This window comes from Cygnus olor, chromosome 10, assembly GCF_009769625.2.
Source record: "Cygnus olor isolate bCygOlo1 chromosome 10, bCygOlo1.pri.v2, whole genome shotgun sequence".
NCBI lineage: Eukaryota > Metazoa > Chordata > Aves > Anseriformes > Anatidae > Cygnus > Cygnus olor.
Genome location: NC_049178.1, coordinates 9,498,589 through 9,514,390, shown reverse-complemented (window position 1 = coordinate 9,514,390; position 15,802 = coordinate 9,498,589). Strand labels below are relative to the sequence as shown.

At 42.5% G+C, this 15,802-nt stretch overlaps 1 protein-coding gene across 1 annotated transcript; it reads right to left on the bottom strand.

Annotated features, from left to right (window-relative positions):
* Nucleotides 1-289: 289 nt before the first annotated feature.
* On the bottom strand, nucleotides 290-15,792 carry WDR82 (WD repeat domain 82). Its single transcript, XM_040569308.1, has 9 exons — nucleotides 15,396-15,792; nucleotides 9,699-9,796; nucleotides 6,465-6,531; nucleotides 6,161-6,260; nucleotides 3,986-4,102; nucleotides 3,471-3,626; nucleotides 2,977-3,046; nucleotides 1,697-1,839; nucleotides 290-1,225 (listed from the first exon to the last, which is right to left on the bottom strand). Exons 1-9 carry the CDS (start codon nucleotides 15,554-15,556, stop codon nucleotides 1,196-1,198), a joined length of 942 nt encoding a protein of 313 aa, XP_040425242.1. The 5' UTR covers nucleotides 15,557-15,792; the 3' UTR covers nucleotides 290-1,195.
* Between the last annotated feature and the right edge of the window lie 10 nt (nucleotides 15,793-15,802).

Sequence of the window (15,802 nt, the reverse complement as noted above, 5' to 3'; positions counted from 1 at the left end):
CCCTCCCATCTCCCTTGGTGCAGGGCCACAGCAGAGTGAAGCCACCATGACTGCGTTAGATTTCTTTTAAATGCAACTCCATCTAACAAAGGAGGCATCACTCTTTTGGGACTGAAGACCTGCAAACCCTGTTAACAAGATGCATAATGAACTAACCGCACGCTGTTGGCGTCAAAGGGATACAGGTCTAAGCCCAGTTCGGGCTTAATCTAATGGAGCTTATTTACAAACCAGGAGGGGAAAATTGCATTGGTAGGTAGGTAAGGTAAACAGCCTAGACACCCCACAATACTGGCCCACATCAAGTTCTTTAATATCTAAAAGTAAAAAAATATGGCCCATTCCCACTGCCCTCCCCCCATATTATTTACAAGTAAGATCAGCCAAGATGATACATAAGGAAGATACACAGGCAGACTGTGCTTTCAGTCTCAGTTTGGTTTCTCCATCTTCCTGCTGACAGACTCCTTTATTGCTTGGGACACTGACCAGACCTCATCAGTACTGTGTGCGCCCTTTGGGATGCTGGCACAGCGAACAGCAGGGAGGCTTCTCCAAGCTCTGGCAGTGGAAAAAAACTGCACGGTTTGTTGCACGCTAAAATCGCCAGAAAAGGATGATAGGACGTATGATGTAAATTTACAGTCACCCACTCTCAGCATGTGTTCAACTGCAAGAGACTTCAGCATCTGCTATTTGAGTTGAAAATTGTCAGTGTTCACATTTGGCACAGAAGTAACTTTCCATCTGTGGACTGCAGTGAAACAGAGATCCCAGATGTAAAAAACGTGCACTTACGGGAAGTAACTGCACAATCCACCTCGGAACATCAATTGCCTTGTGCACTTACAGAAGAACATAAAATTACAGCTTAAAAACTGCCACAAGCATTTTGTAAATATAGCAGTCTCCATTGCCCTCAGAAATAATACTGTGCCAGTTCCAACTTCAGCTGAAGCCTGCTGGGCATGGACTGGAAGGTAAGAAAGCATTGCATGGTACTTCCGAGCACACTAGGAGGTCAAGTGGAGGAGTCCTTGGAAAGGAATGCAGCCAATAATGTAAGACATACGGAAACATACATAGGAATGGGAGCACAGTCTAGGAGATGTAGGCAATTCCAATACTATCCTTGCAAGAATATGCTGCTGTTAGCAGTATGGAAAGTCATCTGACAGTAGCCGCAGTGTAGGAATTAGTCATCAATAGTTGGCAACCAAAAGGCCTATAAAAGAGGAAAGAAAGAACATCTTTTACAGAGCAGAATACAAATCTCTTACAGAACAAGTCAGGAGGTGCTCACTGCTCCCTTCCACAAGTGCTCACGCAGAAACTAGTGGAGAGGCAGTAACACCCTCCCAGGGCTTTAAATCCTTTCTTCTACTGGTTTGGTTTGCATTGCACATTCTCCAGAGCAAGCCAGTCTTTTGCAGAATGAAAATACCAGCGATGTACAGCAACCTAAACACTCACACTTCTGCTGGCACATCCATTCACTGCCCCATCTTCACACCCCTGTTTTCTTGCCAGTATCTGCTGTGCTGCCCCATGTACCTACCCACCAGATAAGGTGCAACCAAGGCATGACAGAGGCCTGGCTGTCACCAAAAGCCCAAGGTAACGCCCACCAGTGGCACAGAACTTTGAGATTCCTTTCCAAAAGGGTCAGCACATCATCAAACTAGGAGGAACTTACCATATTTGAACATGCACTAGCAAAAGTCATGAATTTGGGGTTGAACTGCAGACAGGTTATAGGACCTGTGTGTTTCCCATCCAGCACAGCCACTTTCATCCCGCTTTCCCCGTTCCATACATGGATCTTTCCATCCTCTGATCCTACAGAGAAGGATGGAAAAACAAGATGCAGAAGATATATTGGAGAGGCCAGCAGAGAAAGTAAAGTTCATAATCTGTCAGCAAACCATAGAACAAGCATACCTCCTCTTCATAGCTTAACTTTCCAAATTCTCAAAAGCATCACTACAGCAATTACAAAATATCACTGGAGTTCACACACCTGTATTTAAACATAAGGTTTGTATCTTTGCACCATGGAGACCCAACACAGTGCAACACTATTCTGGCAAAGACATTAACAGCCACAGTCACTCATTTGAAAACGAGAGCTGACACCAACCAAGTAAGGAGGAAAGACCCTTGTCAACTTGCACTGACATATGAGAGGACAAAATCTGTGTGTAAGAATCACTGTTCATACAAGTTCTCAGTTCAGGCACAGAACCAGATAAGTATTTCATTAGGTAGGCACAGAATCAAATCAAAGGCTTTCCACTGAAGCTTTCAGTGCGCTATGCCAAACACCAGAAGTTCAATGGAGACATGGACTCCCAAAATTACAACAATAAGGCAGGTTTTTTCACTTTAAAGTGTCATTTTACAAACATCACTATTTTCAGGATGAACTCTGAAGCTGTGCGCTTAACATTTTTGCGGTTTAGCTTTGTTTCACTATTTTAAATAGTATTCCCAATAAAATGCATGGAATTTTCTTATGCTTCTGTATTTACACATCTGGCCTTTCAGGTAGGAAAGATTAAGAAGCACGAGTTACAACTTAACCATATTTAAAACTTGAACAGATAAGAATTTTGAACTTCTTCCACCAAAATTTTCATTTGGAAGGCCACAGTAGGAAGGTAAGTTTATCCGATAAAGTGCCCCCCATAGACAGACTAAACATCAGGTTGAAGAAAGTAAGAACAATCCCTTCTTCTCCACAGTGAGGAAGTTCTCAGCCAGAACAAAATAAAGTTTTGCCAAGACACATACAGGTAAATTTCATTCTCAAAGAGTAAATTACTAATGAAACAGAATATTCCTGCCAACCTAAAGGGGGCTTACAGCTACATTGTATTATTTAAATACTTTCTGTTTCCCAACAAAGACACGATTGGAGACCTGAAAAAACAGACAATTTAAGAGCACTTAAATTTCTTCAAAGAAGTGTCTTACCTATCATGATGAACTGAGAGTCTGGTGTGAATGATGCCTCCAGTGTGACAGCCTTACTATTGTTGTATCCCTATGGCACAAAACGGGAGAATATGTGGTAGAGCGTTCAGTAAACTCACAACCAAAGGGCAAAACCCCCTCTATGATACTGCAGAGCTCCGCGTGCAGGTGGGCTGGAAGGCTACTACTGCTTTCTGTCACAACGTGCCTAAATTTATTTGCCCTCACTGATGAGAAACCAGAAACCTGCACAAAGAAAAGGTACAGCACCAGCTTTTAAGGGGGAAATAAAGCTTCAAAGAATGACTAACAATCAAAATAAATTAGAAGACCAGCCAGCTGGCAAACAACTGCCTTTTGTACCTGTACAGGAGACTGAGACACAGCCCAGAATCTCTCAAAAAAAATCCTACTTATTTATCATTTGTGTTCATCTCATCCCAAACCAGCACCTAATGCTGAATTCCAAGCAGGTAACACATCAACATGCTCACCCCAAACGTATGCAGGACAGCTCCTTTAAAGGCATCAATCAGTCGAATGAAGCCTCCATTAGTTGATATAAGGATGAGTTTGCCATCGTTACTGAACTTCAGGCCTGTCCACTCACACGTTCGGTCATACTGCATCTTAAACGTAGCAAACGGCCCCTTCAAAGAAAAAAGGAGAAATAGAAATATGATGCATTACTGCTAACAAGAATCCGCTTTTAACCTTAGCTCAGAAAGAAACGATATGAAATGAAAAAAGAAAAGAACAATGACAAAGCCTGAACCTGTTGGAACAGGTTAGAGTTAGTGGATATGAACTTTAACATTGGGTTCAAGAGTGGATTTCAGGAACTGGTGACGTCTCTGTCTACTAGACATGCACCAACCAAAAACTCTCTAGGTGCTAAGTAGAGGCACCCCAGATAGTGAGTTGGAACAAACAAAACGAGTCTCTGAGCACTGAGTTTGTTACTTCTTGCAAGCTGAAAAGTGTAGGAAATGAAGTTAGAGTAGCTCACCTTGTCAAAAGAACGGAGATCATAAAGCTTCACCATTTCAGAATTGACTCCAGCAGCAAAAATCAGGCCTTCTGGGTCAAAAGAACACACAGGTTTCCCCTGGAGGTGCATTAAACCCTACAAAACAGAGGAACTTCAAGTTAGTTTGCTGAACTGATATTTGCATTTCTACCAGCACCCTTGGAGAGCCCACTGTGAGCAGGACATGAGCAGGACAGCAGCCTACAGGCGGAATGACTGAATTTCAATTATGAATATTGAGGTTTTATGAAGTTTCAAAGTCAGCTTCTCAAAAGCAACTTGACTATTTCATATCATCACACAGAGCTTCCAGTTTGCTGCAATGACAAAGATTACCTTGGAACAAATCAAGATCTCATTAGAACTGTCATTCACTCAAAAAGTATATTGAGAGGGGGGGATGTTGTGGCTGTATCAGCAATCATATCAGGCAGTTCCACAAAACACTGCTGCTGGAATCGATAGCGATGTGCTACCAATTACGGTTGTGAAGAAGGAGGGGAAAAAAAAAAAAGGTATTTTGGAAGCAAGTTGAAACAGCTCTGGTAAACACCACTGCTGAACTTTCCATGCCAGCTTAATGAAAACTCATACGCTCCGGAAGCTATCAGAGTGAGAATTAGTGAGAATTTAGTGAGAATTTTTCCTTAATTGACATTAGAAAAGACCTGAGATATATGATTTATGTATATATGTTATTTATATATACAGCCCTGATGAGAAGGACCTGGGGGTGTCCTTCCAATGGAAAGGACCCGTCCAACCCAAATTATTCTATGATTTTCTGTAAACTGACTGGCAGGCCTATGCGTTAGCCAAATGTTTTTATGCCGCTGTTGATTATAGCGAACAATACACTTAAGAAGTTTCTGCATTTCTGGAACACCGTTCCTCAGCAGCTTTTACTACTTCTCTATTTTCTAATTTAGGTCGGTTTCTCCCTGACATCTCTGAAGGCTAGGCAGTAAGCTAGCCAATGCTCAGGAACCTCAAAATCGGGACATCCTTGAGGTTTCACGATCATGTTTCAAGCCACTGTGGCTGCCATCTGATGGGCAAATGGAATATTACAAGTAACACTTCCTCAACCCGTTTCCCAACCTCCGCTGGATGCAGCTTCTAGTTACAAGCCTTGGTTTTACTATTCTTAAAACTTCAAACATTAGTGTAAATTTGGTGGCAGCTCTGTGATTTACAACCTAGGCATCTGTTGCAACTTCAAGACTGAGATCCATTCCAAAGCAAACTTACACGTTCACATTAAAGGCACACTCCCACAGACAGGCAAAATTAAAATCTCGAGTTAGAAAAAGGTTATTTTTAGGGCCGCTAAAACAATTTTGTGAGAAACATAACCTTTATTTCCTTTTGCATTTACAGCTACAACACCTGAAATCAGTAACTAGCCCTCTTATGGGTGGTCTCAGTGAGACGAGCATACAGTGCTACGGTATGACCTATAGGGAACTGTCAAACAGCTCAGCACCACTGAAAGGTGGAGATTTACTGCCGGTCTTATTTTCTTGCCACCTGCTGCCAGCTTGGATTTTTTTTCACTATGCGCAAGCTCATCTTCACTAAAATACACAGAAACCCCTTCTATCAAAATAAATAAAAATAAATAGGGTTTTGCCTTGCTTTAAGGAAGCTGCCTCTGCTGACAGACAGGTCTGATGAACAATAAAGGTGATGGAAGGAGTGGGTAGACCATATTGCTGCTATGTTACTTCGTATCAGCTGTTTCTTCATCAAACTTAATTGCATCAAGACAATTTAAACAATTGCACTATGAACATTCAAAATGCATCTCCCAATGCCCCTTCTGTTACCTTTCCCAACCCAGGAGAGATGCAGCCTGATTAACACGCTGATAATACCCAGATCTCTTGTTTTATCAGCTGTGAGTGTTACTTCTTGCTCTTCCCAGTGCCTCTCCAGCACAGTGACATAGGTGGAAGTGATTGGCGCTACAGACTGCGACATATTTAAGGATTTCAGAGGGTTTTTTTGATCTAGACTCCTTCAGCATTCTGGGAAGGTGTTAACAGTACATCGGCAGTAGTAGTGTTGTTTCCTAACAAGCATACATCCATTTTGCATCCTTCTAACTGAAAACACAACACACAAAGTATGCACATGAATTTGATATCATACCTGGCAATTTGGAGAGCGGAGATCCCAAAGGCGAATAGTTTTATCAAGGGATCCAGAAATAAAAGTATCATCCACTGGAGACATTGAAAGGGCGACCACTCTGCAACACAGAAGATAACATGCCTCAAAGACAGAGGAAAGGAGTTAATGGAGCAACACCTAACCCACCAGCTGTGTACAAGCCCGTAATTGCCATGAACAGTTCTACAAAGCAAAAACCAGAGTGAATTGAGCGCAACACAATTCAAGCTCATCACAGGCATTATTTCAATTTCTCCTGTACTGTCCCCAAGCCACATCTTACCTTTTGGTATGCCCCGGGAAATACCGAATGTATTTGTTGTCATGCAGCGAGAGGTATCGGATTGTATCTGAAACCATAAACAAACCATATGCTTTATTACACCATGAGCCTAACCTTATCTGAAAAGCTGTCACACGGTAAACTTGCCCTCCACGTCAACAGCAGTTTTGCCACAGTGAGTAAGTCTGGTCATTTGATTTCAAGTCAGACCTCAAGCAAACAATTTTCCAAGGCAGAAGAGGATGTCAAGCACCAGGAAGGATACTTCCCACAGCCTGAAGTCCTATTACATCTTAAAGACGAACCTTCATGTGATTTTTACATGTCAATCTCAAAGTTGCTCAAATAAAAGCACCAGTAGGTTTTATTCCCTCATTCTCACAAAATCAGGACATTCTAAGTTGATAACATTTTTATTTTTTTGCTTTACAGGATGAATATTGCTGTTTTACCTGCATACCTATCCATCAAGTAAGTCTCCAACTGAACAGTAAGCTTAGGAAATATGTGAATTTATCCAGAGAGGAGAAAATATAAACTTCAAAGCCAGGACAAGATCGTTTCAAAAATTAAACGAGAGCAGCACTATTTCTCAACTGATGACTTTATTCTGAATAAAGACTAACATACTAAGAGCAGCCCAGAATTTTGGAAGACATTGTGGAGACTTTTGTCCAAGATTCAAATAAATCCTTGTAAGAGAAAGCAATTTGATGACATATCAGAGCACAGAGGTATTTTTTTTTAAACCTTTCTATGCAGATGCATTTGAGCAGTGAAACATGAGGAGTGAAAAGCTAAACATCTGACATCTGAAGACAGCTTTCAGAAGGAAGGACTAACTGCATTAAAATCATTTCTAACGCTAGTTAAAGGAAACTAGTTTAAGCTACTGCTGGATGGAAAAGATTGGCATGATGCACCTGCTCCACACAGTGCTGAGAGACGCCATACTGCTGTAACAAGAGTCTCCAAGGAAACTGAAGGAAAAGGACATTTTTACTTTTGACTAAGGAGAACAAGAGTCAACAGGATGCAATATGCAAGGAGCATTTTAACACCCGGGCTACAGCGTTTGTTTTTTTTTTTTTTTTTTGAAAGGATCATTTTGCAAAACGTGGTCTCTGAAAGCAGTTACCAATTTTGCCTGAAACTTCACATCAAACTGAGATCAGAGTTCCAAACCATCCTCCAGCATTTGACAATAAAATTAAGGCTGACTGATCAAGCAGGAAAGATAATGCTGGTGACACACTGTTCTAAAAGCCTCTATGTGACCTTGGGTGGCTATCCAAAACACAAATCCCTAAGATCAGTGTCACATTCCGTCAGGACAAGAACCAACCTGCTCCAAGCACGCTGTTAAAGCACATCTGTACTTCTTCCCATGAGACCCATTGTTACCTGATTTCCAAAGTACCCATGCAGAATTCTTGGCAAAAGAGAAAGCCCTTGGGAACTGCAATCGCGTGATCCATTTTGTTGCCAGCGCTCTGTCCCAGGCAAGGCAGTGGCCTGTACAGTTATCTCCTGTACCGGGTGGTATCATAGACCCTCAAACTGTACAAACTACTACCTCAGCCTGGAATCAGGCAAGAGGAACTTGATTCGAAGGTCTTGAGGAAATCTTCAGAAATAAACGGATTGGTAGCAATTCCAACGTGCAGAAAATGCTTGGGAGCAAGCGGCAGCAGTCCTACATGTTCCTCAGTTTATTTATCCTTCCCATAAGTGCAGAAAGGGCTACCACGCACTTTGCCTGTATTAGAGGCTACAGTGTCTGGAATCCTACAGAACGCACTTTTGTTTTTATTACACTTAGATATACTTACACATTCTACCTTTTTATTTCATTCTAATTCAGTATTTATCATTATGTTTTAATTCAGGATCAACACATTTTAAGTTTTGGTTCCTCAAAGACTTACCAATGCTTATAAATAAAAACTTCAAATGCAAAATAGCATTAAAAACTGTTGATTCCATTGTTAATCATTAATTAATTGTAAATTAAAATAACAGCCAAGTCAGAACTGCTACATAATGACGTAATACCGTAATAAAAAAAAGTAAGCAGGCTGTGAAACAGACTGAAAAGGCAAGTGTTTCCAGTCACACGCCTAATCATTAAATCCAATTCTATTGGTACACTTCCTTGTTCCTACAGTTTCAGGCTCAGCTTGCTCTAGTTTAACTCAACTTCCTAACTCTTAACTTTCATCTGCTCCAGATTCATGCACGCGTACACACACACACACACACCCCACCAGTATCTCCACCTCTGCACAGGAAAAAACAGAACTACTATTCCAGAAATTGAGTTTACAAATACAATGTTAGAAACAATTTATGAAGTGCTGTGCTAAGACACTTGGTCACTGAAGAACAGTTAGATACCAACAGTGAGACAGAATTTGAAGAACCAATTGACCCTAGCTGGTTCTAGCCATGGGAAGAAGCATTGCCTTATGGAAGGATTAACGATCTATTTATACGTCCTTTTATTTGAAAGTCAAATTAAACTCGAATCCTTACATTAACAGAGTCTGTCACGAGGCTCTATAAAGCCGCTTGATGTCGCTGATTTAAAGAATGTAGCCATCACGGACAGTGACTGTGGGAAATGTAAAATGGAAACCAGTGCTTTGTCTATGCCTATTACAAAAAAAGCAGTGAGCTTCGTTTCTGTTCAGTAGCCCCATCTCAGAAGAGCTCTACTACCTCCTCCAGGCTTGTCTGGTGATTTGCAGAGTTACCTGATTTTCCTGCCCTCCCTGCTGCAGAAGGGCAGAAGAACCATTCCCTTCCTCTGCAGCTGACTTGCCGGTGTGCCAGGCAGAGCTATAGCACTTAGCCCACCTTTTGGCCTCATTCTCCTTCTTCGGCATTTCACAGGAGGAAGAAAGTAAGGCACACAAGCTGACTGACTACATCGGTAGCAAAGTGAATTTTGAATTTTTATTTTTCTCAGCTCCCCAGAGTCAGGAACTGATTTTTACCTCACTAACCATGCCTAAACACTTTGATGCTGCAGCAACATAACTCACGGCAGTATGCTTGAGGGACTTTCGGTGAGGTGTGCATTAGAGTTGAACGTTAAATCCCATCTCAGACAGCATGCTCATCACTTAAAAGTTGCTCTAAGTTTTTTCCAGCTCTTCAGTGCTGTTTATCTAGGCTTGTAATTTCAAGTGTACAGAGATTAAAAATGCTGACCTACAGCGGATCACTTACCATCTATTTTGTTGGAGCTGTACACAACAGTGTTGGCTGCGTGCGTGTATCTGATGAGGTCCACCCCATACTTCTTACTGTACAACGTTCTCTTTGGTCTGTCAGAAGGAAGCAGAAATAATTGTACTCACTGCAACAAAAAGCTCAAACCGAAACTGCTCACACTGACAGTGCCTGTTTTCATTACCATATTACAGGATTGTTTCGAGAAGTCAGATGTTTTTATACAAAGAAAAGCATTTGTATTTCATTGTCAAACAAGCACCTTGGTACTTTCTCCAAGACCATCCCTAGACTTGAGTTCCCCATGATGCCCATGAAATTCACTTATTAGTCTCCTTCAAAAATTCCCCCCCAATGTCTACCATAAAGAGTTGGAACAGCTACCTTAAGAAGCCCTTAATGTCAAGCAGCACTGTTTCATCAGTACCTTGCCCTTCAAAATCTCTAGTCCATTTGGTGCATATTTTAGATTCAGAATTTGTCTTTTCATTCTATGCTAGCTCAAAACCTAGAACAAAACGCCTCATCCCGACTAGTACTTCTTGGTATTAACACAAACAAATATATAGCAGTGGTATAAAAAAAGCACTGGTAACAGAGTAGCTCTCAAACTGCCAGAGAACTGTACTCAAATCCTATCTTAATTAAAGCACAAAACTCAAGTGTAACGTTACATGACAGAATTAGAGACATTCTAGAGAAAAAAGACATCAATAACTGTGTTTTTAAAGGTCCAGTATGCAAGTGATGTACTGCAGGAAAAGAAATTTAAACTGCAAAGTAAACGTAGAAGCAGCAGTTTAGTAAGTGTATCTTTCAGGAGCAGCAGCACTGAAATGTGGTGCGAGGTCTCCACTGTGCTCCTTCCTCTTTCTTTCTCACCTGAGGCAGCACAGTGGTTCCTGAGCTGGGCAGTGAGCCATCACAGGTATTGATCAGCATTAGAAACAGTAATTCCCAGAAGAGATTGTATTTTGAATCCAGAAATTGGTAACTCTCATTATTACCCAGGCCCATAAAATGTTTTACTAATGCAAACAGAAGACGACAGCACGGGAATGGAATTGAGCAACAGGAGCAGTTTAAACCAATACTACTGCCAAAGAAGAGTTCACCAGACTACCCCCTCAGACAAGGTACTGCTAAAATGCTCAACCATTTCCTTGTTTCCATCAGCCCCAAACTGACACACCCAAACAAGAGGAGGAGTTAGAGACTTGTCCTATCAGGACTAAAACAGACATTCATTCGTAAAAACTGATTCTTAAACAGCAGAAGCCATGGGGCTTTACTTCAAACGTGCTTGCTAGGGACAAGTTTCCATCAACTGCAAGCCAATACAGCACGGGTAAGTAAAAACCCTACACCGCCTGTACCACTTGCACCCAATCCCAACAGATTCTTCCTCAGTTTCTTCCAGTATATCACTGTTTCAAAAGTGTCGCAGATGCAAACACGGTACAAATTTAGAACTGTACATACATAATGTACTTTAAAATACGAAATTTGAATTTGGACAATGAAGTTCTGTAATTTTATGCCTGACACACTTCCCTATTTTGTAGCTATGTCAGCTGTGCTGTTGACCAATTTTGTTAGTTAAAAAAACCATACTAAGACTCAGGTCTATTCCGGCTTTCCCTTATCAATGAAAAGTTTAAAGCTTAGAAGCTCTATTCAAAATAGAAAAGCAGATTATTGGAAGACCTGCTACAAACGAAAAGAACTACCAGCAGCAGCACAGCACCCAGGGAGCACCTGAAGGAGAACGGCGACAGGAGCTGGCAGGAGGGAAGGCGCAGACGCGCTCTGGCAGAGAACAGAGAGCACGCGCAGGGCAGCACTGATTCACTGGAGTGCACCTTTTGCGACAAACTTTGGGATTCCACGTCAGTACCCAGAGCGCCAGGTACAAGGCCTCTGGGCTACGCAACGGTCTAACCAGAAGAAAAAAAAAACAGGGGAGTGCCACCTTGATAACTCCTGTTTTACAGGAGGCTGAGCTCTGCCGGTGACAGCTCCAGCTAGTTGAATTTGCAAGTTTCTCCACGCTAGTTAAAATACCGTCGTAAAGAATACCCACACATACACAAGTGTGCTCTGAATGGCTATACGTAGCTGCTTTTGTCTCCCTACGTTTTTTTAAACTGAGAGGAAAAATCCTTTAAAAGCCTGAGAATACAAAATGTTAACTCCAAGAGCCAAAGTCAAGCAAACAAAGAATATACACAGAGATAAAGACTAAGATAGACAAAAGCCCCAACTTGCCAAAAAAGAAGGAAAGTACTTATGCATTTTAGGAAAGGTGAAGTTTTCATGTAGAACGATACAAGCAAAAACACGTCACTCCCCGCATACGACTGCCTGTTCCCAATTTACTTTTTAAAAATAAAACCAGGAAAACTAAATTTTACTTTAAAAAAAATCACAATCACTGACCATAACCCAAGTTTAAGGTCAATCTATCCAGCCCACTTAAAGACCAAGCAACATCCCCAAAGTGAAGTACTTTAGGAGATTACACACAAATTTGCTATAAAGAATAGACAAAGCAGGCTAGGTTTGTAATATCATCCATACCTTGGTTTTTATCACCACTACCGCTGCTGCTGGTAAAACCATCACCCAAAAGCAGGCTCCCCGAACACCCAGTGAACACCACGGCTACGTAGGAACACAGCTCCAGCACCTCTCGATTTGTACACAACTGATACTTACCAGAATACAAACTAAACCTTAGCTGAACCACCGTTACATCATTCCGGGTTACAGATTCACAGCCATGAGCCTCCTGGTCGAGTCTCAAGGACCACTCACTGCACATCCCCACACAATTCCATTCTGAAACTTTCCAGCATTCATTCTTAAGCCCTCACGGATGCAGCTAAGCCTCTTGGTTATGCTTTTGAGGCAGCCTATTACAGCGGTATTTCTTGATGCAGAACAGGTTAAAAAAGAACCACCGTTTAGTTGTTTACACGCTTTGAAATACGAGTGGAATCTCATGTCCAGAATTATTAGGTGTTCATGAAGAAGCAGCACACCGTTTTCGAGCTTGTCTATGCTCTGACTAGACATGACAAGAGAATCTGTCTTTCAAGGAGATGATCTTGTCCTGTCAGCTCTTCGCTACATCACTGTTCAAACCGTGCCAACGCATTCAGAAACTGAAGTTCCCGTCTGTGGGCTTGCTTATGCTGACAACACGATTCTCATATTGGTATGGCTTATGCCTGAATGGCAAAACAAAGCAAACCAGGTGAGTGCATACCTATACTACAACCAAACACAGCTGCATTGTTAATTCAACCAACAGAACTCTTCGTAACAAGGTAGGAGGACTTGTCACTTTTACATGGGGAAAAAGTTTTAACTCCCAGACCATTTGCTTAAGCAGGGTATGGCACACCAAAACCCAGCACACAGGAAGCTTGAGTTCCATGGCCTTGAAATGCTCGCTTAAGATAAAGAAAAAAGAAATCTGCAGGCCTGAAAATGTCAACTGCTCACAACGATCATCCACAGACTCAACTTTTCACTGGGAAAGCGTGCCCTGCATCCCTAGGTACCTCTCGAAATCACTTAAATGTTGAAGTCAATTGACAGTACAGCAATTTTCAAATTAATTTTATAACCACTAGAGAAACACAACCTGAAACCTGAGTTACCTTGATGGAACGCGTCTGCCCTGTCCCCCTGCAGTAGAAAGCCATTGATCTTCTACATTTAACTTAATTAAAGCAAACCCTCTCACTGTAAAGCATATATCATTACTAGATGGAGATGAAAGCACCAAATGCCTCCCAACCCATCAAACTATTCTTTACAAGTTTGAAAGGGGAAAAGCAATCAATTGTATCTACATTAGCATCACTCAAACCTTCTACTGTTGCATATAATTAGGATCTAGAATGCAACCCATGGCAGAAACCATCCATACAACATTACCTACTGTTACAAAAATGAAAATGAATTCATTTCAAAAAGAAGTTCACTGTATCAGGTTGGGAACAGCAACAAGTTTCAATTGAAGAGCAAGCAAACTAAACAGAAGTATAAAACAACTGTCAAAAGCAGTCTATAAAATTAAGAGAATATGCAGGACAATATTTCGAACACATTAAGCCTTGGTCTGCTTGAAAAAAGCAGGAGGGTTAGGAGTACCTGGCTAACTAGAAAACACACGTTATACTGACACATCTACCACCTGGTACTCCCAGTCACTTCTTTTTCTCCCCCACGTTATTATGCTGTCCTTTTCACTCTCTCTCCTACAGTACACACACTTGTTTTCCTTTCACTTTCTGCATAGATGTGATGCTGCCTAGTCTGATCTTACCCCCACCCACCCACAAAAAAAAAATCACATGTGAATTAAGTCTCTAAACCAAGCAGCACATTAAAATTTAAACAAAATGTACAAGAGTTTAAAGAAGCCAAGTGTGTATTTGTACCACTGAGAAAATGCAATCTCTAGTCTTAGCTTTTCTTTGCATCATCCCCAACGTTTCATTGCTATTGCACGGCACATCAAAAAAAACAGCTCAGGATCTAGGTTCTCTTTAGCTTCCAATCCTCAGCTCCAGGATCAGCACCACTCTCTGCTACAGCTTTTACTGAAAACCAGCATCAAAACCATGCCAATTACATTTTTTTTTTAGAACTTGGAATTATCCAAACATTGAGTTTTTAATGGAATAATTACATCGTTTGAATTTATTTGCTCCAACTCTTACAGAATGCAAATGTCTTTTGCTTACTTTCCAAAACATAAACTACCAATGCATACTATTGTTTGTCTCATTTGCACGTTTTTATCTTCTGAACAGCAGCACCATGTCTCAATGGCTGTGCAAACTTCTGGAGTTTTATCTATAAATCAGGACAACCATCTCATGAAAGAAAGAAAGAAAACTGGGTGATTCTGTTCAAGGAGAAACAAACGCATCTTAGTTTATCAGCATAAAGTAGTATCAGTAAGTAAACATCTTACTTGATTAAATTGACATTAAATAGTGTTTGGGGATGTATATTTCAAGTGTGCTTTACAGATAAAAATACAACTACCGAAAGACATTCAGAGCACAGAAGACCACCTTTATGCGCAACAGTCCCAGGTGCCACTTGGGAACTAGGCTTTACTGAAAATACCATCAAGCTTTTGTAAGTTATAGTGAACACACATTGCACCTTCTTAACCTTTCAGTTTGCTTACCTAACAGTTGAACGAAGTTGATCAAACCAAAGCATCCATATGCTGCTCACAGTAGCTGCTACTATTTTAATGAGCGAGACTTAGGGCTGGAGAAGCCTGAGAATTCAGTTTGCATCCTTAACAATCTCTAGACCTGGATATGTGACTGGATTCAAACCCCCTCAACTTCAGCACTATTTAGTTCTCGCTACGGTGAACTCTCTATCACACTTGGGAAATTACCAGCTCCAGCCTGATTACCGGCACCAACCTAGCAGAGATAACGAGCAGAGACACCCACCAGACTGCAGCGCTCCCATCTCCGCACCCCACTTCACCCCTTTATCCAAAACCTCCCACGGCATGTCGCCGCCCTGCTGCTTCCGAGCCCCAACTAAAAGCAAGGGAGGAAGAAGCGGGGAGCGGCAGCCCAGCAGCCCGCGGACAGCCCCGCAGCCCTGAGGGCCTCGCCCCCGGTGGGGCCGGGCTCCCTCACTCACTTGCCCTCCTGGCAGTCGTACAGCACGATGGAGTCGTCGTCGCTGCTGGAGATGACGGTCTCGCCGTTGGGGCTGAAGTCGAAGCAGTTGATCTTGTCGGAATTCTCGCGGAAGACCTTGGCCACGCGGAAGCTCCGCAGCACGTTGTCCGTCAGCTTCATCGCGCCGAGGGCGGCGGCGCTAAGGGGAGCCGGGCGGGGCCGGGCCGAGCCGAGCCGGGCCCGGCGGTGCTGCGGGGAGGAGCGGCTGGCCGGGCCGGGCCGTGCCCTGCCGGGCCGTGCCGGGCCGGGCCAGGCGGCGCCCCGCGGCTGGGCTGTGCTGGGCTGGGCTGTGCCGGGCCGGGCCGGGCCGCTTCAGGCGGCGGCGAGGCGGCTCCCCCTCATTGTGTCCGCCATCTTGCTGCAACG

Coding starts and splice junctions, on each gene's coding strand:
- WDR82 (XM_040569308.1), bottom strand. CDS start 15,556: ATGAAGCTGACGGACAACGTGCTGCGGAGCTTCCGCGTGGCCAAGGTC. Junction 9,797..15,395: donor TACGACTGCCAGGAGGGCAA/GTGAGTGAGGGA, acceptor TCCTTCTGACAG/ACCAAAGAGAACGTTGTACA. Junction 6,532..9,698: donor CAGCTCCAACAAAATAGATG/GTAAGTGATCCG, acceptor TTATGGTTTCAG/ATACAATCCGATACCTCTCG.